Below are 23,636 nucleotides of genomic sequence, written 5' to 3' on the forward strand. Positions count from 1 at the left end.
TTCTTAATGCTGTGCTTTAACCCACTGCGCCACCAGGGTGGGCCAACTTCTGCTATTTTAACCATGAAGGCCATGTAGCTCTTTGCTCCACAACTCCTGGACATCTTAGTACTAATACACGAATAATGTCCAAGCGCTTAGGCCAGGACACTCTGGCCGCCATCAGTTGTTAGCCAGCCGGGTCCCAAGAGAACCCCAATGCCAGGTGAGTGGCTCTGCCACTACCCCCGTCTGCCTGAGTGAGCCCCTGCTTAGGTCTTCTTGCTTCCCTACTGGTGTCAACAGGCAGGAAAGAGACGCTTCCCAGATGCTGAACACTACCCAGAGGAAGATGAAAAGGACAGCACACAAAGAGCTCCAGCATTCCAGAGACTGTGACTCAGGCCTCAAGCAGAGCAGAGTCCTACCTCCTCTGGCAAAGCTCATAAAACCAGTTACCACACAGGAACCTGGGAAGAGACGCACAACTGGTTTGCACTTCCTGCACCGTTCATGAGGGATCAAAGTAAGTGACCTGGGATATTGCTGGGCTATGTACTGGCACTATGGGGGAGTTTCATAGAGTCACCTCCTTTTTTACAAGAGCGTGGAACCTGGGTCCAGGGGAGGTTGGTGCAGGACAGTGAGTGAGACACAGTGTGCAGAGATAGCTGCCTACCTGGTGACCTTCCTTTCTCCTGACTTTCACCAGCTAAGTCTCAGGTATGTGAGATACAGAGTTGATTGAATTAATGCTCAGTGATGCATTTAAAGCAAACCCCATGAGTGGGAACCTGGTCTTGATAATATCAAGCAGGCATTCTTGTGTTCATGGAGTAGGAGGAAGGAGAATGGGAGAACCAGCTTGAAGACACACACATCATAGCCCTCAAAAGAATACACAAAAAGAACACATACTTTAGGGTTACATTTCTACAGAACTCTAGGAAATGCAAAGCACTAACCCACAGCAGAAAGCAAGAGATCAGAGTGGCTGGGGATGAGTGTGATAATTCCACTGCACTGAGGTTACTTTTTTTTTTTTTTAAGATTTATTTATTTGTGCATACAGAACTGGGGTGCAGGCCAGAGGCTCAAGGGCAGTGAGAGGCTTCACCAGAGACAGAATGTGGAACAGAATAGGCAGATCGACGAAGTACACTGCTGAGGGGAGCAGCGGGTGGGTCAGGAGAAGTCTGCCACGCCATGTGGTCACCTCCGGGGCAAGCAGGAATTGAACTCATGTGGAAGCAGCTTTAGATTCTCAGTGTTGTGCTTTAACCCGCTGTGCCACCAGGGAGGGCCAGCACTGAGGTTACTTTTTTGAAAACATCAGCACTGGCAATAAAGTGGCCTAAGGTTAAAATCCTCCTCAAAAGCCATCTTGGTCTTCCTATTTACTGGACATGGTATAATCAAACACCTATGATTGACAATGAACTTCACCCTAAGGCAAATTTCATGGATGAAACAAAGGCTCCCGTCATGCAGCCCCTCCCTGCCCCAAACACCTGCCCTCTGAGGCACAGGAAAAGGGTTGGTCCTGATCACAGCCGCTCAGCTCCACAAAGCTGCCAGTAGAGCAGACAGTTTCCAGATGACCTATATTCCAATGTTCACATCCACTTCCCAGCAACAGGTGGGAAAGGCACCCACCTCCCACTACATTAACAACCAAAGTTGGCAGGAAGAGGAAGGAGAAAAGAATAAGTCCTTCTCTGGCCTCCAGAGATCACAGTCAGATTCCAGATCAAGCCAGAGAGAAGGACTGCACCGGAAGTGCCCATGACAGCAACAGAATCAAAAGATGTCCCGAAATACATCCTCTAAAGGACCCCACAGGATGACACCAAACTTGGTTGAGAGCATCTCTGGCAGAAAAAGAAAAGAATAGCAGAGAAACAATGACCTTCTTAAGCATTTCAAGCTCTTTCCCCAGGCTTGAGCTCTGGCTCTTGGTTCTCTGCAGCTAACCCCTGGGGAACATCCAGGTGGGACTTGGTTAACTCACCCTGGAGAAGGGCAGGCTTCTTGACAGCCCAACAGCTGTCTACTACCTCACCTTCTGTCCCAGCAGACATCAGCAAACACCTAGGCTCTTTTTCCCATAGACTACTAGGGTGACTACATGGCCCACCTCAAGTCCTTTTGTGAAGCCCCTCATAATGACCTTTCTGGGTTCACTGCACAGGCCACTATATGCAACCTACACCCCCATGAACTTTCTCTTTAGAGTGTGAGCTTCTTCATGTTCTATCGTAGGCCAGAACATGTGATGCCTGGAGTAATTCTTCTGGGGTTTTCATCAGCTTTGCATGGAGAGGGAGGCTGAAAAAGCCTATGAGGGCCAGGCCAAGTCATCAAAAAGGAATGGGTTAGAGATCACAGACAATATGAAAAAAATCTTAGAAGCAACTGATGGAACAAAATGCCTCTTACATTTTCTGAGTGAGGAGAGCACCTCTTCCTTCTCCCAAACAACACTGTGGCATCCTCACTACCTCCAAAACAAAGAAGAGGCAAAACTTCTGAAAAGGGGGCCCTCCCTGGTGGTGCAACCGGTTAACACACAGCACTACGAAGCTAGCCGCATCCACTTCATAAGTTTGATCCCCGGCTAGGGGGGTGTCCTACATGGCACGGCAGACCTCACCTGACATGCCCACTGCTCCCCTCAGCAGTGTACTTCTGCCTGTTCTGCTCCCCACTCTGTCTCTGGTAAATCCTCTCACCACCCCTGTACCTCTGGCTTGTACCCCAGTTCTATATGAATAAATAGATTAATCTTAAAAATAAAAAAGTTCTAAAAAGGGGTAAATGGGGCTCTCCCTGGTGGTGCAATGGGTTAAAGCACCACATTATGAAACTCTCTAAAGCCACTGCAGCACAAATTCGATCCCTGGCCAGAGAGCTGACCCACATGGTGCAGCAGACCTCTGCTAACTCGCCTGCTGCTCCCCTCAGCAGTGTACTTTGTCAATCTGCCTGTTCTGCTCCCCAGTCTGTCTCTGGTGAATCCTCTCACCACCCCTGTACCTCTGGTCTGTACCCCAGTTCTGTATACATAAGTAAATCTTTAAAAAAAAAAAAAGGGGGGGGGTTGGTGGAAGAGTGTCTGAGTGGGTTTATGGAAGCAAAAATGTTCAGATAATTATCACCCAAAATCTCCCTATCTCCCTGGGGAAGTTTAGAGAAAGTAAAGAGATAAAAAGAAGCCAGAGATAAAGCTGAGCGTAGGGTACCTGCCCCAGTTCCAATGGCCCAGACTCCAGTTTTTCCAGCATTAACTTTCGGCGCTAATACATTTGATCCTGCTGATCAGCTTTCCCAGAACACTGGCAGTTTTGAATATGGAAAGTGCCAGGCATCCACCTGAAATGTTTGATCAGAGCTATGGAATCCTATAAATAGACAGTTTGAGAAAATTTGGGTAAATTTTTCTATCACTAAACCCAACCACCTGCCACAGACAACATTTTGTCAGAAGATGTGCACAAAGTGACTTTGGTGACTGTGAATGGTGGGAAAGTGAAGACAAACACAATTGCAGCAAATTAATCCAGTCCCAAGACCCTAGAGGACCCGCTGAGCACAGAGAGCACAGGAGTCCTGGCTCCTCTGGATCTCTGAGAAGTCTTCCAGAGGCTTAATAGGAAATGGGCACTGGGAGACCTGCAGAGGGGGGTTCCCAGGAGGAGCGGAGGCAGGGCAATGATAAGGGACACCCAGGTGGGAGCTGAAGGCTAGTTCTGCTGACCTTCCCAAAGGTCTGGGAGAATCCACCAGGAAAGCAAAGCAGGTATCACAGGCGCAGAGGAGTAAAGAAACTCTTGGGAACTGACGCCCGGGGACTGGCAGGGCAGCTCTGCTGTGGTGTCACCCAGAGGCCTGGATCTCTAGGCAGCAGCAGAGTGCCTGAAGGCGCAGAGGGACTAGGGGTGCAAGGAAGCTTCAAGAATAAAGAGACTGGAGGGCTGTTTCCCGTGGGAACTCGGGATTCGCCAGTCTCAGTAGAGGAGGAGTCCAGGAGCCACCTCCCTTAGGTGAGAGGGTCGGTAACAACTACAGGTGTGGAGGACTAGGGTGTCTGGGGTCAGGCAGATACGAGTGGGGTTCTCTCACCTGCGAAGCACCAGGAAGCTCAAGATCACCAGCAGCAGCAGTCCGAGTGTGCGGCCGGGTCTCCGCCGGACGCTCCACGTGGTCATCGCGCGTTCGCGACACGCTGGACCCCGGCTTCCACTCCGCCTGCACTCTGATGCGCGCAGGAGGCTCGGCGCGAGGGGGGGGGGCGGAGCCGCGCGCTGGTCGCCTGGGCAACCGGGCCGCTGCTGGCCAGCCAGTCGGCGCTCATTGGCTGCCACCCCGCCCCTCCGTGCCCTGGGGCCTCACGTAGCCGGGGCGGATCCTTCGCCAAAAGTGGGCAGGGGGTTGTACAGCGGCAGGCTCGCTTGTTCCGTTGTGCCACAGTCACCTGCCTCCCAGCCTTAGAGCCACGCTGGGAGCTTCAGAAGCTGGCTTTCTGCACGTGATGTGCAAACAGGTAGATATGTCCTGGACACATGTGCCCTTGTTTGCAAACTCGTTAACGCTGGAATAAAACCATCACCCCTCGCGATGCTACTTTAGCCAGCCTGTTAAAGGCGACGGCCGAACCACCTCAATCTTTTAAAACACTTCGAGTTCCAAGAATAATTTTGAGGTACATGAAAACACAGAACGTTGTGGAAGTTCTGCTAGGTTCAGTATGATTTGCACATGATAGCTTTCTGGCATGGCAAGGGAGTTTTCAGATAAAACATCAACATTGGGCTTCCACAAACCTGGCTCTGGTGCTGGAGTCCCAGCACTTCCAAAATTAAGTCCAGATAGAACCCACGGATTTAATAAAAAAAAAAAAAAAGGCGAATAAAATTCTTATTCTGGCAGACATACCACAAATGATGTCATTTGGCGTTTGGGCCAAAATTATGGGGTTTGTTTGTTTTTAATTGAAGGAGCATTGTCTTACAATGTTATGTTAAGTTTCAGGATAAACTGTGAGCATGGGCTTTCTGTCCTGTAAATCAATGCCTTTAGATCCTATATTAAGTTCACCACTAAATTTCAATTCTATCCTTCATAATACTAGTGATGCCTTTGACTCAACGTTCCCCCATCCCCACCTCCTCCCTCCTGGTTACCACTCATTAGTCATATAGGCCCAAAGTTCATTTTTGTTTTATATAGTTTATTCATTTGTTTGGTTTCTCTATATACCACACATCAGTGGACAAATAATGCTTCGTAACAACCAAAACTCATCCCAACAACAAAAAATTAAGAACGTTTTAAAGAAAGCTGATATTTTGTCAGAGCATTTGGGTTTTAACACTGTTTCTTACATTTGTGTGTAGTATTAAGTATTTTCATAGGGAACTACTGAGGCTGAGTTCTCTGGGATGAAAGAATTCTCCAGAGACAGGATGGAGTGCAGAAAAGGTGGATTTATTGAAGTCACCATTGAGGGGATCAGTGAGCAAGGGGGCTGCGAGGGGCATTATTCCCCTTCCCTGAGGAAGGTTCTTGAGGCTCTTCATTTAATACTGTATTCTAGAAATTCTTACTCAAGGTACCTCTTTGAGCCAGTTGTTATCTGCTGCAATATCTGGTCTGAGGCACTGGCTTTTGACACAGAATGTGCCAGGCTCTGCCTCAGCATTACTGGAACCCAGCTGGTTTTTCTGGTCATAGCTCGTTTCTCATGACAACCGTTTGGGTCTGGCTATCTATTGGAACCACCCAGCCTTTGTTTGCTGAGCAAAGAGCAGGGAATACATTTTAATTCTCCTAAATGATACCCCACATATGTGATTTTTGACTGAAGCAATCTTGGTTTGCAACACTGTATATGATTTAAAAGTAGAGGATCACCTCTTAAAATGTACGTTATCACAGCCAAAGCACCAATAATCTTCCCTTATAATCCACTGGTAACTTCTTCCTTTTCCTCTCCACCCACCCACCCCCAACCTTCCCAATTCTTTGGGACTACCATGGGGAAGAAAACTCCAAAATGATATGCACCTGCATCTATTATAAGTAACTTTCAATTCAGATAGAATAAAGACTGAACAATGTTATGAAGATGAATTTCAAAATTCAGGCACCTTTCTCACAAATCAAAATTAAAAAAGGCAAACTGCTAATAATACTTGAAGAAGGTAATTTCTCATCCCTTGAATCTATAAAAGCTAACTAAATTGGTAAGAATTAGCAATGTTTGATATTTCACTCACAACTTTCAGCTTTGTATTTAAAAGGTAATTTCAGACCAAGGAAAATACTTGTCAACTAAAAACAAGTTGCATGACATAGAAGATATTTTGAAACTCTCTGTTCCTTTACTTTATTCAAGATTATAAAAAAGGTTTAATAGGAACTAATATATATATATATTTTTTAAATACTCTATAAAACTTCAGCAAAGGAAGTGTTAATTCCATGTTTATAGAAAATAGCAATAGATGTATGAGCATATTTGCTCTGATGTGTGTATCATACACTCCCACAGTTCCCTCCTCTTTCCGGTCATGCAAGTGCCTAACTCAAGCTTTGATTTCCAAGGCATCCACATCAAAGCAGCCCCCACCTGGAAGATGGCTAGCTGAAATAAATGCATTACACAGCGAGATAAGGCAACGCTGCCTCCCTACTGAGGCTCCTGCTTGATTTAGAAAACTGGGCAGTTAGAACTTACTTGTCTTTTCCTTTCTTTTATCTCTCTTCACTTTAAGTTCCTCCTTTTATGTTTTAGATTCACCAGAAAAGATTGAGTCTATGAAACAATAGACGTCCCACTCTTGATTCCAGTAAAAACCAGACTCCGGTCTCCTGTACTTTCTTTCCTTTTCTGCCTGCAAACTCACTGTTGCCCAGGTGTTCTGTATACTTTTCAGGTCTTACAAAAATAGCAAACTTCTGTTTTCTGTTTCCTAATGGTGTCTGCTAAAGTCATACTAATCCACACAAAAAATTCTGCATCATAGTAAAATTATTCACAGTGCCAAATGTATAAATAACTCAAAGGTTAAACTAAATGAGCTATGGTAATATAGTCAAATATTATCCAGCCGTCAAAAGTACTGACACATTCTACCACATAGATGAATTAGAAAGATGCCAGTCACAAAGATCCACATATGAAATATTCAGAATATATAAATCCATAGAAATAAAATTAGATTTGTGGTTGCTGGGGTTGGGGAGAGAGAGTCATGAGGAATGACTGATGATGGATATAGAGGTTTTTTGGGGGGTGGGTGATGACCATGTTATAAAACAGAGGTGGATATAGATGGCACATAACCTTGTTAATATAATATACAAAAACTGCAGAATTATAAATTTTTAGTAAGAATTTCATGGTAGGTTTTGTATCTTTTGACAATCATATTGTGCTCTTCCAACAAGGCCCTCCCTGGTGGCACAACATGTTGGGGCACAGTACTGTGAAGCTGGCTGTGGCCACCTCAGTGCAGTTTGATCCCCAGCCCTGGAGGTGATCCACATGGCACAGCAGGCCTTTCCTAACCTACGCCCCTGCTCCCCTCAGCAGTACACTTCATCCATTGTCCATTGTTGGTGACCAACTTCAACAAGCTGTTGGAGGGGGGAGGAGGGAAGGGCAGACCCTTTTTAGGTGGGATTGGCATTGGCTTACAGAGATTCTAAAAAGGGGAAGGGGGAGCAGGAGCGAGGAAGACATGGGGGTCGGAGTTGGGTGCAAGTCTTTCCTGCCCATCTTTTTAGCAGGTCTTTATTTATACTACTTGTGTAGCAAGTAGTTAATTACAATAATACATAGGGTAAGTTAATGCAAAATCACCATAAAAGTTCTCAAAGAAGAGCGGGAAAATGCATCTTCTTCCTGACACTTTATGGCATACTAGACTATACACATTTGTGATAACCTTCATGTAGACAGATGTTTAACTGTGACTCAAAGGATAAGAGGTCTGGGAAAGGATGAGTTGTTAGCAAAGGATTGTTAGGGGTCTTAGGGAAGGAACAGATTGTGTTAGCAGAGTCATCAGTGATTGTCTAAAAGAGAAGCTAATGGCTAACTTAAGGCTAGCAGAGAGTAGTTAGTGTTTGTTTTAGGAAAAGGTAAATAAAGACTAGCAGAGAGTAGTTAGGGATTGTTTAAGGAAAGGGTAAATTAAGAGGAAGTCACATAGTCATGCATTAAGCAAAACCTGTGTCGATAATGTTAGGAAATTGTCCATGAATCCTTATGCCCTGGGAGTTTTATCAAAGGTCTGCCTTTTGTTTCAAAAGACCAAGGAAGCTTCCCAGGAGCCTTGATGACTTGGGGGGTCTTATCTCTCCTGGAGCTTGCCTTTTGTCTCTGGAGACAGGAATTTCCTGCCCTGGGACAGCTCGGCCTTAACTTGTACCTTGACTCTGGCCAGTTAGCCAATTTATGAAGCTAAGGCAATCCAGTTGCAAACTGATGGTTGCTCAGAATATTTTTAATATTATGATCATACAAAAAAGGGAGGTCGTGACATAAGATAGCAATGGAAATTCTATTTTTCAAAGCTTTCCCTTCCATTCGGAATTTGTCAGTTGACAGAAGTGACATAGCTTGTGTCACTCCATCTGCCTGTTCTGCTCCCCACTCTGTCTCTGGTGAATTCTCTCACGGAATCCTGCACCTCTGGCTTTACCCAAGTTCTGTATGCATAAATAAATAAAACCTTAAAAAAAAAACCCACTCATACTTAGAAATTTTATTGTGTCTAGCAAATTTTGACTTAATTGAAAGGTTAAGTTCCTTTAAGAAATTTACTGATTGATTTCTATCTAAATATATGCTTTCCACTCACACTTATTTTTATTATCACTTATTTTCTTATTACTACTTTATAGTCTACCTTTCTCTATCTTTATCATTTTACCTTTTATTAGTTTGTGTTTTTCAATTTTTCTATTACCCAGTTTGCTTTACTACATTGTATACATTCTTTTATAACAGTTAAGCTAAATTTACTGACATGCTTATAAGCCAACATATAATCAATAACTAAACATTACAGAAATCTTAAATTACTTTTTATGCTATTACATCCATTTCATTTTGACATTTTTCATCATTTTATATGTTGTCCTTATTTTACACTCAAATTAGACATTAACACTACTTTGTTGAACTAATGTTCACATGTATTCACATATTTGCCAACTTTCTTTTTCCACCTATGTTTATTCTTGAATCTAGTGTGTTCCCTCTGGAGTAGTTTTCTTTCTGTTGGCAGTACCTCCTTTAGATTATCTTATCAAATGGGTTTCCCTGAGAGACTTAAACAGTACTGAGCTAAGGGGTCAATGGTTTGTAATGAATTGACTGCCCTCATACGCATCTGGAATGATACAATATGAAATTGATAGCTGTGAGATTTAATCCTCTTATAGTATCCTGGTTGAGAAAGGCTGTTTCAGAATTCCCTTTAGTTTGTGGATGATATCCTCCCTGGGACTTTGTCTGAAAAGTCTATTTTTGTTTCATTTTTATTGTTATTTTTCTTGATATTTTTCTCTAAGCACTATCTTCTGGATAGTGTGGATATGTTCATCCTTGGAAAAGACTGAAATATGTATGAAACTGAGGTGCAATAATAAAAGAAGAATTACAAAAAAAAAAAGAGGTACAAAGCAAAGAGACTTGCAGTCAAGCACCTTTTTGAGTCATGACTTTTCCATCTTTAAAATGGGTATGTGATGTGGCATGGTGGTTGGTAAGTTTTTGAATGATGTATATAGTGCATCTGAAATGTACTACACATTTATAATCTTGTTATCTTGGAGACACTAGGCTGCAGGGAAATTCCTGAAGACATTGTTCACTACCCTTGACACTTTCCATCTCTCTCTCTCTCAATCCCTCCCAACACACACGGAGTTGCCAATCACCATACATAAAGTATAATCTCTCTCATATTAGAAACCCTTCCCTTCCTCCCAATTGAGAGTAGAGAGACAGAAATAAAATTTGTTTTTATTTTATTTGTATTTGTCTAAAGGCACATTTGATCAGAGATTAAGAACTTACTAAGGATTAAGCATTTAACTAGATAAGTCAGTCATTAAAGATTTTGAAGACCTTATCAAGTCTAAAAATAGCCATTATATGGATATGCAATAATACACATTGATTCTTATTGTTTTATTAGGTTAATTTCATATATTTACCATTGCATGCAACCCTATGTTTTATATTCTTGGCATAAATCTTCCTCTGGAGAAACTGTTTGTAGATGAGCTACAACAATATGAGAAATGTATTAAGGAATAGTTTTATATTAAGGAATAGTTTTAAAACGCTTGGGTTTGGGAGTGGTGTGGATGTCTGAACCACTCATCATTTCTTCAAACAGGATGATCTAGGAAGAAAATAAAAAAGGCTTACAGTAAGAAAGGGTTAGTCTGTACAATATAGGATGAGAATGACACGGCATTTTCATTTTAGGGGTGAGAGCAGAGCTGAATGTTTTTGAGACATGAAGGCAGGTACCGGCTCACCTCATTGTCTTCTGGATGAAGCCAAACACCAGGGAGGTACAGTGATTCCTGAGGTCCAATATTCCAGTATCGCCCAAGGTGATTTCCATTGATGAACACAGACCCCAATTTCCAGCCCTGGAAGGGATGGAGGATTGAGAAATGGAAACAGATTCACACCAGCAAAGTAAAATCTAAGACACCTGGGCAGTGAGTAAGAGGCTGAGATGCCTGATGACACTGAGTGTGATGGTGAGTTAGAGTGGAATCTCTTCTAGGAGTTTCTCTCTGCTACCTAGACTAGGGATGACAGAGGAGATTGTGAATCAATGCTGCCTGCTAATGCTACTGTTGTTCCTGTCTTGTTACTTTTTTTTTTTAAGCAGGTCTTTTGCTTCCAGAAATAAGTGCTGAGTAATAGAATTAACATTACTGCTGACATCAGCTATAAAAGCTACATAATATTTTAAACTCTACTTACAATACAATAAAGAATTACAAAACCACCAACTCAGGACAGAAAATAGAGAGACAGGCAGACACAGTTTCTTCACTAGCCAGACCTGTTTATACAGGAAGACATGGCTGAGAAGCCAACCAGAGCTCACTGTACAGCCAAATCAAAGCTTAAATAAAAAGTAAGAGGCAAAATCTCTAAGGACCCATCTAAAGAATTTATAAAGAGAAAGCAGATAACTTTAAGATAGAAAGTAGAATAAACAAAATAATAAAGATAATGGTGGAAATGAAACATAAAAGAAATGAATAATATAGTAAGAGTCACAGTCAAAAACATTCATCCTTTGAAAGAGTAATAAATTGGTAATGTTTTAGGTGCTACGTATCAAGAAAGTGTTACTACAGATGATGTAGACATACAGAAGAAATAATGTAAATGCAACGCATTTGAAAATTACATTAAATGGAAAAACTCCCAGAAAAATGTTTTATCAAAACTAGCTTTCTAGCTTTTAAAGAAAAAGGGTAATACAAACAGTGCATTTAATCTTAAAGGAATCTAATTCACAATTAGAAGCTTTCCCACAAAAAAAAAATGGTTCAGATGTTTCACTAATGTAATGCATCATACACTAAAGAAATCATACCAATTTTAGTCAAACTGTACTTTCCAAATCATTTATGAGTATTCAACCTTTGTCCCAAAGTATGACAAAAGTATCTCATTCAGTCATGAATATAAACACACAAAAAATGTGTGGTTATAATAGCCCCAAACTAGAAGAAAAGACAAGTGCCTATCAACAATAGCATGATTAATCAAGTCTGACATATTTATAAAATGGAATTTTGTACACAGTGAAAACAAATCACTAAACATCACAAGGAAATTATTGAATTTCACAATGCTGAACAAAAGAAGCCATATAGAAAAAGGAGAAGGGATGTAAAATTCAATTCACAGTAATTCAAAAGAGCTAAAGCACTAGAATATTAGATCAAGACAGTGGTTACCTTTGGGGGGCAAGGAGACAAAAATTGGATTGTCTCCAATTTGAGGGGTCAAGGAGGCAATGATTGGAAGGGGTGCTGATAGCATATTTTTATACCAATGATAATTTTATTGTTTTCATTTTGTGATAATTTACTGATCTTTAAGTTCATATTTTGTGTATTTATGCTATGTGTGTTTATCCATAAAAAATATACTAGATAAAAATTGTCCCCCAAAGGCAAGGTGCGGAATGTAATTTATTTATATTATGATATAATCCCACCAGTATTAAAAGAAAGTGTGGATGTTTTTAGGCAGAATTAGAAATGAAACCACACAAGCTGTTGGCAATGCTTGGTTCTAAGGAGTAGAGAGGAATTGGAACAGCAGTGGCCTTGAAGAGCATAACATCAGTATTGGCTTTCTCCACTTCATTAATTTTTCCATTGATGTATTAATGAATTTTACACTTGATGTATTGTTTTTAACAGCAGCTGAAGTAGGGAGATTAGAAATGTTGAACAGCTTAGTTGGAAGTGAAGAATAGAAAGGGAATTATTCCTGCCAGAAACACTATGGCTTCGCTTGAAGATTCTTTAAAAAAAGAACAGGTGGGGTGGGGGGGGGAGGGAAATGCAGTGGACTATGGTGTTGGCACATGGGTGATTTGGTGATGGGAATCCCAAGGGGGTTGCAAATGAGATGGAAAAATGCACAAAATGATGTAAAAATAAACTATTACATGTTAAAAAAAAAAAAAAAAAAGAACAGGTGATTGGGTGTAAGTGGGTGGCTCACTTACTGGTAGACTCAGGAAGGTGTCCATGGGAGAAGAACCAGTCTTCAAGGTTCCAAGGTAGAAAGCAGGGCCCACATAGTGTTGTTGGACAGGCCTCCAGGCAGCAGAGCGGAGCCTGGAAGAAGGGCCAGTCCTTGAGGGAGGAGAATGCAAACCGTTTCCCGGCTCCAGTTCCAGCACTGGGCTCCTATCCAGGGACTAGGAGTTTGTTTCACTGGATGTATCAGACTAGAAGCCCTAAAATCTGGAACATACCTCTTAAAGAAGTTCTTTTTCATTTCCAGAGAATAGATAGCGAAATCCTTCAGAAGAACGTTATTGATGGCAACAGATCCAATTAAACCTGAGAGGTAAAAGTAAGAATATGGGCCCTCCCTGGTGGCACAGCAGGTTAAAGCACAGCACTAAGAAGCTAAAGCCACTTCAGCATGAGTTTGATCTCTGCCCCAGAGGTGATCCACAGAGCACGGCAGACCTCTCCTGACCCACCCACTGTTCCCCAAAGCAGTAAACTTCATCAGTCAGCCTGTTCTGCTCCCCATTCTGTCTCTGGTGAATCCTCTCACCCTCCTGCGCCTCTGGCCTGTATCCCAGTTCTGTATGCATAAATAAATGAATCTTAAAAAAAAAAATGTAAGAATATGAAAAAGGGGCCCTCCCTGGTGGTACAACCAGTTAAAGTGCAGCACTGTGAAGCTAGCCACAGTTGTTTCAGTACGAGTTCAATCCCCAGGCCCAGAGGTGACTCACATTGGCACAGCAGACCTCTCTGCTCCCCTCAGCAGTGTACTTCATCTATCTGCCTATTCTGCTCCCCACTCTGTCTCTGAAGAATCCTCTCATCACCCCTGCACCTTTAGTCTGCTCCCCAGTTCTGTATGTATAAATAAATTAATTTTTTAAAAAGAATATTAACAGGGCCTGAAAATTGTCTCTGGGATCTTGGACAAAGAAATGCAGACTGTCTACACCTGTGACAAGGCTCAACCAGGCGGGGCAATCATTTGATCAACTATCATGGAGGGGTTCATGTTGTATGCTTGCATGCCACCAAGAGTTACCCACTTAGTGTTAGAATTTTCTCTGAAATTCCCAACGGAACTCCAGGACAGGCCAGCACCCTACATAACTGCTGCACTTTCCTACCCTAGAGAACGAGAGAAGGCAGGGTTAGGAAAAGGGAAGGCGTTGGCATCTTTGCAAACCTAGGGCCTAGGTTGTCCTCTGCTGGGGGGCTCATTATGTCCCTGAATACCATCACAGCCCCAATGATAGGGTCCAGGTAATCATACAGAGGGATTACAGCCAGTATCTCACACTTAAAGCTCACCTTTCCGTTCTTGTTGTATTTGCCATGAAAAATTGACCCGTCCTTGGTTCTCCACTAGGATCCTTAGAAGTTGACATTCCTGTAAGACATAGACCAGCTTGTAGAACTACATGGCCTCAAGGGCCTTTTACTCTGGAACCATTCTTCTCTTCAAATCCCAGATGGGAGAAGAGGAAGCTCCAGAGCCCTATAGCGCTCCCTCCTCAGAAGGCCTCTTTGAGTGCATTTCCATGCTCAGTATTCCTTTTCTTCTGCTGGTCTGCCTCAAGCAAGGCAGAGGGACTCAGGTGTGTCTTGGATCAAAGACCTGATCAGAGTCTGATGATTGATTCAGGGGCTAGTGAAGAACTTCCATTCATTCACACTAAAGCATGGGTTCTGTGGCTCCTGTGTATCCAGGTATGGCTGATGAGCCATGCCTACACCCCTAAACACTCCCCATTGGAAGCCTAAGTGAGGAATAACAGCAAAGTAGTTTTGTAGCTCAAGCTGTGTTTGCATTTCTAAGGTCTCTTGAACTACATACCTTGATTTCCGGAATGTACAATTTCTTTATAGTATCATCCATACTTCCTATCAATGTTTCATTCACAAACACCTGTAAAATAAGAGCTGGTGTTGAACAATAGGCCCACCTGAAGGAAAGGAGATGAAAAACTAAGGTTTAGAGATGGGGTCATTATAAGAGACCAGCTTTGGACCTCACCAATGGCTGGACACAGACTGGGAAGCCACAATTAACTTAAGTTGTAGTAAAGCATAAAGCAGATCTCTTTGGTTTGACTTTAAACTCCCAATGCCCAATGCCTGTCGCATAATAGTTGGTAAAAATGACAAATAGTAAAGTTAACCAATGAATAGCCTCTTCAAGAGTTAGGCTGAATGTTCTACTTACCTCCATTGACAGCCTGCTGACTCCTACCTGTGCTATATCGTGAACCTCTGCATGGAGCAGACCTCCAACACAGATGGGAGTCTCATAAAGTATGAATCCATAGGACTGACCATTTCCATTGTTTATTGGGAGATTCTCCATATTCACTGGTGTACTCGATATCACTGGCTGTGAGCAAAACATGGCAGAAACAGGAACCAGGGTGGCAAGAAGTCAGGATCCTTCGGCCTAAGACCCATGTCACTTTCCCCAAGAGTCCTTAGGATGAGAAATACTAAGACAGATGCTATGTGATGATGTTTTGTGCTGTTTATCTCAATTGGTCAGGAAAATTAGGGTATCAAGGGACATGATAGAGCGAACCATGACAAAGAACACAGTAGGTCAGCTGTATTTTAACATAATTGAAGGTGAGTATTGTCCACTAAGCCAACTATTATTTAGCATCTACAATGTGACAGTCACTACTTTTTATTTAAAATATTTATAGAAGTAAACACCAATATGAATTGAAGAGTTAACATTTTTCAACAATTTTCACCTCTCTTCAACTCTGTAACAAAAGCTATAGAGTTTAGTTATTTGATGGTGGGAGTTAGTTGATGGTGGGAGGAGTCATAAACTGTTACGTGGGTTCCTCCTCACCCAACCTGTCCCATCTGGATCATGTGGTCCCATGCATAACATTCACCAAATGAGTTCATCTGAACTAGCAAAGGAGATCCTCTAATACTCTGCTTCTCCTCCACCTCCATCGGTTTTCAAATTAAACCCCCTTCACATTCCACCAGAAGGAATGTACTTGTGATTCCTCTCCCCAAGTTCTTTTGTCACACTTGGACAAGTGTAAATTAGCTTTCACATTTCCCAGTAAAAAGGCCTCCAAGGGATCTCAACCCCTTGGCCTAAGTCTTCTCTCCGTCTCTCTTAGGGCCACCCGCCTATCCCAGTGTCCAGCCAGTACTCACTGCACTTAGGTACTGAAGGACATCCCACAGTGGCAAGTAGAGGAACGGTTTCACAACAGGATACTCAGCCTTGACAGTAGATCGCGGTAAGGGGGGCATGGGGGTTCCTGTAATGAAAAGGGCCATAGGTGTGAAGTAACATCCCAAGCCACCACCCCAAGTCTCCCCCTCCTCCATATCCGGTGTCTACAGAGACATGGGTCCTGTCCTACTTGATGGATAGACTTCCCCAAGCAATAATAAGCAGCAGCAACTAAATTGGGGTCATTTGTATACACAAATAGTGGCCTCTGACAGAGGCCGGGGATTATACTGAAAAGGCCTGCCAGAGCAATGCTGGCCATAGACTGGGGCCCTTGGGGAACCAATACTTTACACTTTGTGGCAGTGCCAGTGGTTACCCACTTTCTAGAGCATAATAGATGGTTAGTAAATTTATTCAAATAAATGGGATGACTTTTGCTATTGTATATGAGGATAATATGTCATACTTTATAATATGAGCTTTTCAAATAGTAACTTAATCTTCACAATCATTATAGGAGGCAACCTTTGTCTTCACGTGCCAGTGAAGAAACAAACTAAGGTCAATAAAGGACAATAAAACATGCAATATCACATAGTTTTAAGTAGGGAAGCATGTTTCTGCCCATGATGAAATCCTTCCCTTTCCTTGTCCTTCAACTTCTTAAGACCATCCCACAAATTGAAGTGGTTCCTGAGTACCTAAGCTAGATCCAAAGAGTTTTCGAAGCTTGAAATACTTTTCAGTATAATCCCCGGCCTCTGTCAGCACTGCGTCATAGTCTGCAAGACACCAGGAGATTGTCACCAATCCACAATCATTCACAACATGCCCCTAATTAGCTCTTCTGGCATGAGATGGGGCAGGCCTCAGAGAGAAGCAGAAGAAGGCACATCTTCCCCAGCCCCAGTCCCTCCCACGCTGGGGTGTCCACTCTAGGAACAATCCCCACACCTCTCCTGGGCACTGGAGGCTGCCATAGCAATGGGCCCAAACTTCTGTTCACATTCTAATGGATACTCTTTTCCTTTCTCAGTCTGGAGTCCCCAACTGTGCCCACTGGTGCCCATTGAGCAGTCCCATTTACAGCCTCTCTGTCTTAGAAGTTTCAAAGAGTTGGTACACAGGATGAGTGAAGCAGGGCTCTGGGTCACAGGCACTCCTGTCTCCTGCAGCAATAGCCTGCGGTTGGCATATGAACCCCATCACAGAAGAAAGGAAAATTCTCACTGCTCAGCACAGATTATAGTTCAAGCATCCAGTGATGTCAGAGGTTCCTCTGCAAAGTTGCAGCACCACCTAGAAGGTGCCAGAGGTGACCATATCAGTGAGCACTTGCCATAGCTAGTGGTAACACTTTTGTATGTCCCCAAATTTGTGGCCCCATTTATGAACCCGAAGTTGGTTCCACCATGGAACATATACGCATTGAAGGAGATCTCTAACTTGATAAACTCAGACACAGTGTTTTCCACATCTGTAGAGGAGGAAGATGAGAACATATAAAAAGGAAAAAGTTAAAAGAAGACAGAAGTCTCCCTGGAATTTTATCATTTCCAACCCAACCCCCATTATCAACTAAATTGCTTTTCAATAATTTGTCTTTCAACTTCCATTAAGATTCTAACTAGAAAATGGATAGAATTGACCACAACTACTCTAGGAAACTCTTAGGGGACTACTGTAGGAATATTTGTCAATATCTAGAACCTTTAAAAATATATTCCTTCCCAGAATATGAACATAACTTGGCTCCAAACTTAATACATCCTAGGATTAATGAGAGAAGATATTAAGAAGCATAACCTAATGCCTGATGCACAAGAATGAGAAAACTTGGTTGTTAGTGGTGGCTTGTTTATTATCACCCCAAATCAAGCTTTCTCAGTTACATGATAATTTTCAACGGTTTTCTTTTCATCAGTTACAAGTGAACTTATTTGTGTAGCAGCCAAATATCTTTAGCATCAAATCCTTTTATTAAGCTCTGCCAAGCACTACACTTGAGTGACTTGTATGCATTGCCATATTTATTTTTCATGACAGCCCCATGAGATTGGCTACATAATAGCCATATTTCCATAAGATACTGAGACTCAGATGTCGAGGAGACTGTCTTGGGTCCTGCAGTTAGTTAATGCTGCAAAGCTGGGAGTGGAGTCCTTGTCTCCTTGGCTACAGGACCTACGTTCTCAACCATCATTGCATGTGATCCCTGGAGAATTACTACCTCTTACTGGAGGTAAGAGAAGTGGCCTTGCATTTTCTAGGGTTACCGTTTCTAACAAATGCATCTCCTCTTTCATAGATGTTACCTTTTCAGCAACCCTCTCTATGACAGGCTTCCAGCCTCAGTAGCTCTGCCCCAGACTTTTCTATCACCACACCTGTTTGCTTGCTTCTAGGCACTTGTCAGATGTGACACTACATTCTGATGGCTCTATTCCTTAACAATCTGGCAACTCCACTACATTACAAGCTCCCTGAGGGTAGGGGAAATAATCTAATTTTTATTCACCAGTACACCCTTTCTCCTGGCCAAGTTATAACTAATAGAGTTGAATGAATAACTGAGGTTGGTTGAAATGAGAAATGTATGAATAACCCATGACTTAGCATCATCTCTGTTTGGGATCAAACACTACAAAACACTTACCCTCAGCACTTGTACCAGCGTGTTCAGAGCCCCAAGTGTCGAACCAGCCAACCCAGTATTCCATAATCAAAATGGGCTTATTTGGCTAGAAGCAAACCATATCAAATATTCAGTCCAAAAAAAAGAGAAGAGAAAAAAAATCAGAAGAACTGAATACAACAGATAATATTCGAGGAGCTCATGCTTTTTGCTTCGTCCAGTTAAGCACTTCCCTCCCTCGCCCCTACTCATCATAATGCCGCCATCATCCACAGCGTTCATTTCTCCACTCCTCCTAAATAACCAAGTCCTCCCGACTCCTTCCAACCTTATGTCCCTCCCTGTCACCCCTGGATAGCGCCACCAGTAATTCCAACCTTGTAGTAGGTGAGGCTGGTGTTGCAAGAGTCTGCTGTGTATACACAAGGATCTGATGGCAATTCCTCAAGTAGAAATTGAGGCCCAGAGGTGGCACTGGCACCACTCAAATCCAGGTGTGAGCTGAACTACTAGTTTGTGGACACTAGGTTGTGGAATTGTGAAAATAGTGAGAAAAGGAAATAAGGTTCAGAAGCTCTTGTATTAAAAGGTGCACAGGAGGGAGTGAGGCTGAGGTGAGGCTGGAGAAAGTATACGCAGGACCTACAGAGGGCCAGCCTGAGGCACAGAAGAAGGCCTCTGGCCTGAGGGGAAGAGCAGTGGGGCTAAGGTTGGGAGTGAGACTATGACCCCGGCCACACCTGGCGGTGTAGGCCACAGCACGGATTTGGGTGTTATCCAGGCACAGGAGAAACTCAGGAAAGCGTGTTAAGCAAAGGAAAGCTCAATCATGCTCCACCTGGAAGAGCTCTCCCAGTTCTGTGGAGGAAGGACACACTATCTGAAGCAGGGCCAATAACTTTTGGTGGGTGACCAAGGAAATCAGGAGCTGCTCAATCTAGCTAAAATGAATTCCTGCTGCTGAGTCACTCACCATAGTCTGCACAACCTGGCTAACAGCCAGTGAGTCCTCCCTCAGCACATGTAGCCCAATTCTGAGCTCTGTCCTCACAGAGGTGAGAATGTCCTCTCCCTCTGATTTTCCTGGCAAAGACCTCTCACTCTTCTCAGGTTACCACCATGAAGTACTGCACTAATAGGTGAGAGAAGCATGCTCTCTTCCCCACTCCCCTTGCCCAAAATGCAAAAACTTCCCAAACCTGGGACCCCAGCTGAAGCCCAGGGAGGAGCTGTAGTCTTCCTGTCAAGCCTCCTGTCCCCACGCTTGCCAGGCCAGCTACCCAGGCAACAGGGGCAGAGGAAGCAGAAGGGGTGATGGCAAGAGAGGTACAAAGACGCTTCAGCTCTAAAATGTTCTTACCTGCAGCTTATGAAGCTGCTTGAACACATTCTCATGCAACGTCTTCATATTGATGGTGGCCAGCACTGCAGAGACAGGGAGACGTGCCCCGTGAGGTTCTGTGTGCCCACGCTGCCAAGAGGGATGGAGGCCCACACCTGCACACACAGGAGAGCTTGCCAAGAGGTAAGGACAGCAAGAATCCATGTGTATCCCACTTTTCAGTGCACAAAATGCTCTTAGGTCTGTCCTCACATCATTGGATACTTGGACAACATGATGTAAGGACAGTGGATATTAGACCATATTTTGTGCAGAAAAGCGGAATAGACCAACTTATTAGGTCCACAATTTAATGTCAGTTTCCAACCCAAATTTCAGTACATTTTTTGTGCCATGAAAAAGAGGGGAAGATCCACAGAAAGGAGGCAAGAACAGCGCAACATGGAAGCAGTGGAACTTGAGCTGAGGACAACCTGAAAGCATCTGAGTGCTCATACCCCCGATTTTCTGTCACTGTCAACATCTCAAGATTCTGTTCTGGACTGTTCTGCTACTGGCTTGTCTAGAACCCACCTAGACACACACTGAATCTCAGACTAATGACAGCCCTGGACAGAGCCTTGGCCTAGGCTGGTTTCCTAATGCTTCCCTCCTTGGCTTCTTCGTGTGGTTCTTGATCTGGGCAGGAAGACCCAAATCTTGACTGATGCTTCGTCTTAACCTTCTTAGCTGCAGAAAAATAAGGAAAGTTGGGAAGTTGTCCTGCAGACAGAGTGCATGACTACTGTGTTTGAAGACAAGAGGGGCAAGGGAAAGCCCTTGAGTTGGATGTGAGCCTTTCACTTTGACCTCAAGTCTTCATCTGCAAAAATATCAAGTTTCCAGGGTCCACTTCAATATCATGGAAGAGGGGGATTCCAGACACAAGCTGTTCCTCCTGAAATGTGTTCAAGATTTACACTGGCTGGCTGACAGCCTCCATTCTCTCTGACAACAAATCTAAATCAGTACCTCCTTTGATGGAGCCTTTTCGCAGTTCTTTCTCATTGTCCGAGGTCAAGAGCATCTCTACAATTCCTCTCTTCAGCAGGGCCTGTTGAGAAAACTGAATGAAATGAGCCCACTTTCCTTCCTCCCATGAAAAGAAGGAAATTGGCAAGTAAATACCACTGGGCTTGGCTGCACAGTACAGGGGCTGTAGAGAAATGTTTCAGTTTGGACCCTGCAGCTCAGCACATTGGGGGTCGCCATCTGTCTGGGCCTGGTGTTTCTCCCAGAGGTCACCACCAAAGCAACTGAGTGCAGGTTCTGAAATCCGACATCCCATGCTCACAGCCATGAGAGGAAAAATGCAAGGCTGAGCTGTGCCTTGGGAAGCAACATGCAGAAGAGAAATGACTGTGCTTGAAGGAAGCGGCCGAGTCTGTGGGTGCTAAGGAATATCAGAGGTGAAGTTCACAAAACACAAGGCCCTCTTGGCACTGTCAAAGGATGCCTGAAAAGGCTTCAGGAAGGGCACAGAGAGCAGATGGAGGGCCAGAGTCCTATGTGTCTACATGGTCACCGAGGGATAGCTGGCCCTGGGAGAGGGGCAGACATGGCACATTCTAAAAATCATGAAAACAAGATGTGGTACATATACCCAAGGGAATATTACTTAGCGATTAAAACTGATAAACTCATGCCTTTTGCAGCAACATGGATGGAGCTGGGAGGGATCATACTTAGTCATATAAGCCAGAAAGAAAAACACTAACAACAGAGACATAAACAGAGACATTCTACAGGGGTGGAGAAGGAAATAGGGTCAAAACTTGGGCAGAAGAGCACACGGGACTGTAATGATGGCACATGGGTGAACTGGCGGTGGGACGTCCAAAGAGATTACAGTCTCAATGAAAAAAATGCACAAAATGAAGAAAGGTGTAAAAATAAATAAATAAACAAATAAATGTTAAAAATAAAATAAAAAATAATGAAAATAAATAAATAACAATGAAAACGTAATGCCAGCTGAATGAGACTGCTGTCTGCCTCTGAGGAGGGTCAGCAGAAAGCTCACAGGCCTCGTCCGGATGCAGAAGCGACAGCCACATATCAGGAGCCCTGGCCCCCTTCCAGATGGTCGCTGTGGACAGAGCTAACATGGGACCCCTGGCTCCTGCTTGGCCACCTGGAAGGAGGCCCAGGCTTCCATGTATTAACTTCCTGCGTGTGGTAAGCCAGGGGCATGGGGGGCAACCCGCAGAAGGGGCACCGCCAGGCCTGCGGATCTGCACCCCCAGGCCAGGTAGACGAGCAAGAGCAACAGAAGAAACGTGTTTATTACTCCAGTTCAGAAAGCTGCAAGCTGATGGCTGTCATCTCTAAGTTGATGATCTCTTCACTATGGCTGGGGATTCTCCCCTGCTGGAATGAGAACTGTGGGCACAGAGATCAGCAGAGCAAGTGAGCATCTTTAACAGTCTGCTTTATCTCATCATAAAGTTATTCAAGTGACAGCCTGATTGCCTTGACCATAGATTCACAGAAAAACTGAACTCAGTCTCATAAGTTCACAGCCCACAGGGCCTAAAGGAATTGCCCAAGCAGCGGAAATGCTGAAAAGAGACAGATCGAGAAAGGACGCATGTGTGAGCGGAACCCAAGTGTTTCTTACCTTTTGAAGATAAGGCATGTACCTTTTATCCTTTCCAAAAGAACCATACTCGTTCTCTACCTGCACGGCAATGATGGGGCCGCCCCTGTGGTACTGAGACAAGAGGAAGGGAGAAGTGAGGCGGCCGCCCCAGCAGCAGCCAGGAGTCTCTGGGTTTGGCTTGGGACACTTCAACCCAACTTGTCCCTTGACACTTGGGTGATCTATCACCTTGAAGCTGCTACAGTCACCCCACGGCGCTAGGCTCCCATCGAAATCCCACCTGCCCTAGTCATTGGATGTAAGTAACTCTCCCGGTTTCCCTCTATTTTTCATACAAAATAGCTAATTACACACAACATCTCAAACCTGCAAGCTCTTCCACATCCACCCAACACGTGTGTAGGTGATGCCACTCCTTCCTCCTTTCTCAGGGTAATGCCACTAAGTCACGGGCAGAAGCCCAGCCTCCCTCCACCTGCCCAGGCTGGCTCTCTGCACTGTTCCCTCTCCCTAGTGTGCTTTCCACCTTTCCTTCCAAACTGATGGATTCTGTCATCATGGAATGCACTCAGAGCCCTCACATTAGAGAAGTGGAGGGAAGTGAGGGAGGGTGGGCGTGCCAGCATGGACTGCTCGCCCCCCAGCTCCAGTCTCCTGCTCACTCGCCTTGAGACCAGTTGTCTCACGTTCAGATTCTGTTTCCTCTCTTTACCCCACCCCTCAAGCTGCCGCATAAAGCTTGTTTCCCATTGTGCCACCTACACCATCAACATTGATCTAGTTTGCTGAAATTATAACACTTTCCAATGTTTAATTTCCCCTTCCATGCTCAGGTAGGCTCTGCTTCTTGAGGCCACCCACATCACTGAGGTTGAAGTGAGCCCTGGACAGGGAATGTCTGGTCACTCCACATGTTTCCACTGCCCCCAGAGACAGTGCTGATTTTAGAGCGAGGTAGATGTTTCCCAAATTAGTGGTTAGATGAATTATGATAAATTCACATTATGGGATGCTTTTAAGCCATTAA

The 23,636-nt window shown here is 43.9% G+C and overlaps 2 protein-coding genes across 3 annotated transcripts in view; both read right to left on the reverse strand.

The window, feature by feature from the left end:
* LOC101636233 (beta-galactosidase-1-like protein 2) overlaps positions 1-4,214 on the reverse strand; it is a 41,881-nt gene extending 37,667 nt beyond the window's left edge. For both annotated transcript variants that reach the window (XM_004688768.2, XM_012729674.1), the window contains exon 1: positions 4,102-4,214. In XM_004688768.2, coding sequence (XP_004688825.2) covers positions 4,102-4,187 — 86 coding nt within the window. In that variant the 5' untranslated portion in view covers positions 4,188-4,214. The remainder of the gene's footprint in view (positions 1-4,101) is intronic.
* A 5,968-nt stretch (positions 4,215-10,182) lies between these two features.
* Positions 10,183-23,636, reverse strand: part of GLB1L3 (galactosidase, beta 1-like 3) — a 26,683-nt gene continuing 13,229 nt past the window's right edge. Inside the window, exons 6-19 of the mRNA XM_012729496.1 lie at positions 22,628-22,720; positions 20,980-21,061; positions 19,987-20,051; positions 18,648-18,732; positions 17,331-17,468; positions 16,693-16,773; positions 15,967-16,073; positions 15,026-15,166; positions 14,630-14,701; positions 14,104-14,182; positions 13,029-13,116; positions 12,777-12,888; positions 10,543-10,659; positions 10,183-10,403 (exon numbers count right to left, since the gene is read on the reverse strand). Of these exons, the coding sequence (XP_012584950.1) occupies positions 10,323-10,403; positions 10,543-10,659; positions 12,777-12,888; positions 13,029-13,116; positions 14,104-14,182; positions 14,630-14,701; positions 15,026-15,166; positions 15,967-16,073; positions 16,693-16,773; positions 17,331-17,468; positions 18,648-18,732; positions 19,987-20,051; positions 20,980-21,061; positions 22,628-22,720 (1,341 nt within the window). The 3' untranslated portion in view covers positions 10,183-10,322. The remainder of the gene's footprint in view (positions 10,404-10,542; positions 10,660-12,776; positions 12,889-13,028; positions 13,117-14,103; positions 14,183-14,629; positions 14,702-15,025; positions 15,167-15,966; positions 16,074-16,692; positions 16,774-17,330; positions 17,469-18,647; positions 18,733-19,986; positions 20,052-20,979; positions 21,062-22,627; positions 22,721-23,636) is intronic.

This window comes from Condylura cristata, unplaced genomic scaffold, assembly GCF_000260355.1.
Source record: "Condylura cristata isolate star-nosed mole 26May11 unplaced genomic scaffold, ConCri1.0 scaffold00025, whole genome shotgun sequence".
Taxonomy (NCBI): domain Eukaryota; kingdom Metazoa; phylum Chordata; class Mammalia; order Eulipotyphla; family Talpidae; genus Condylura; species Condylura cristata.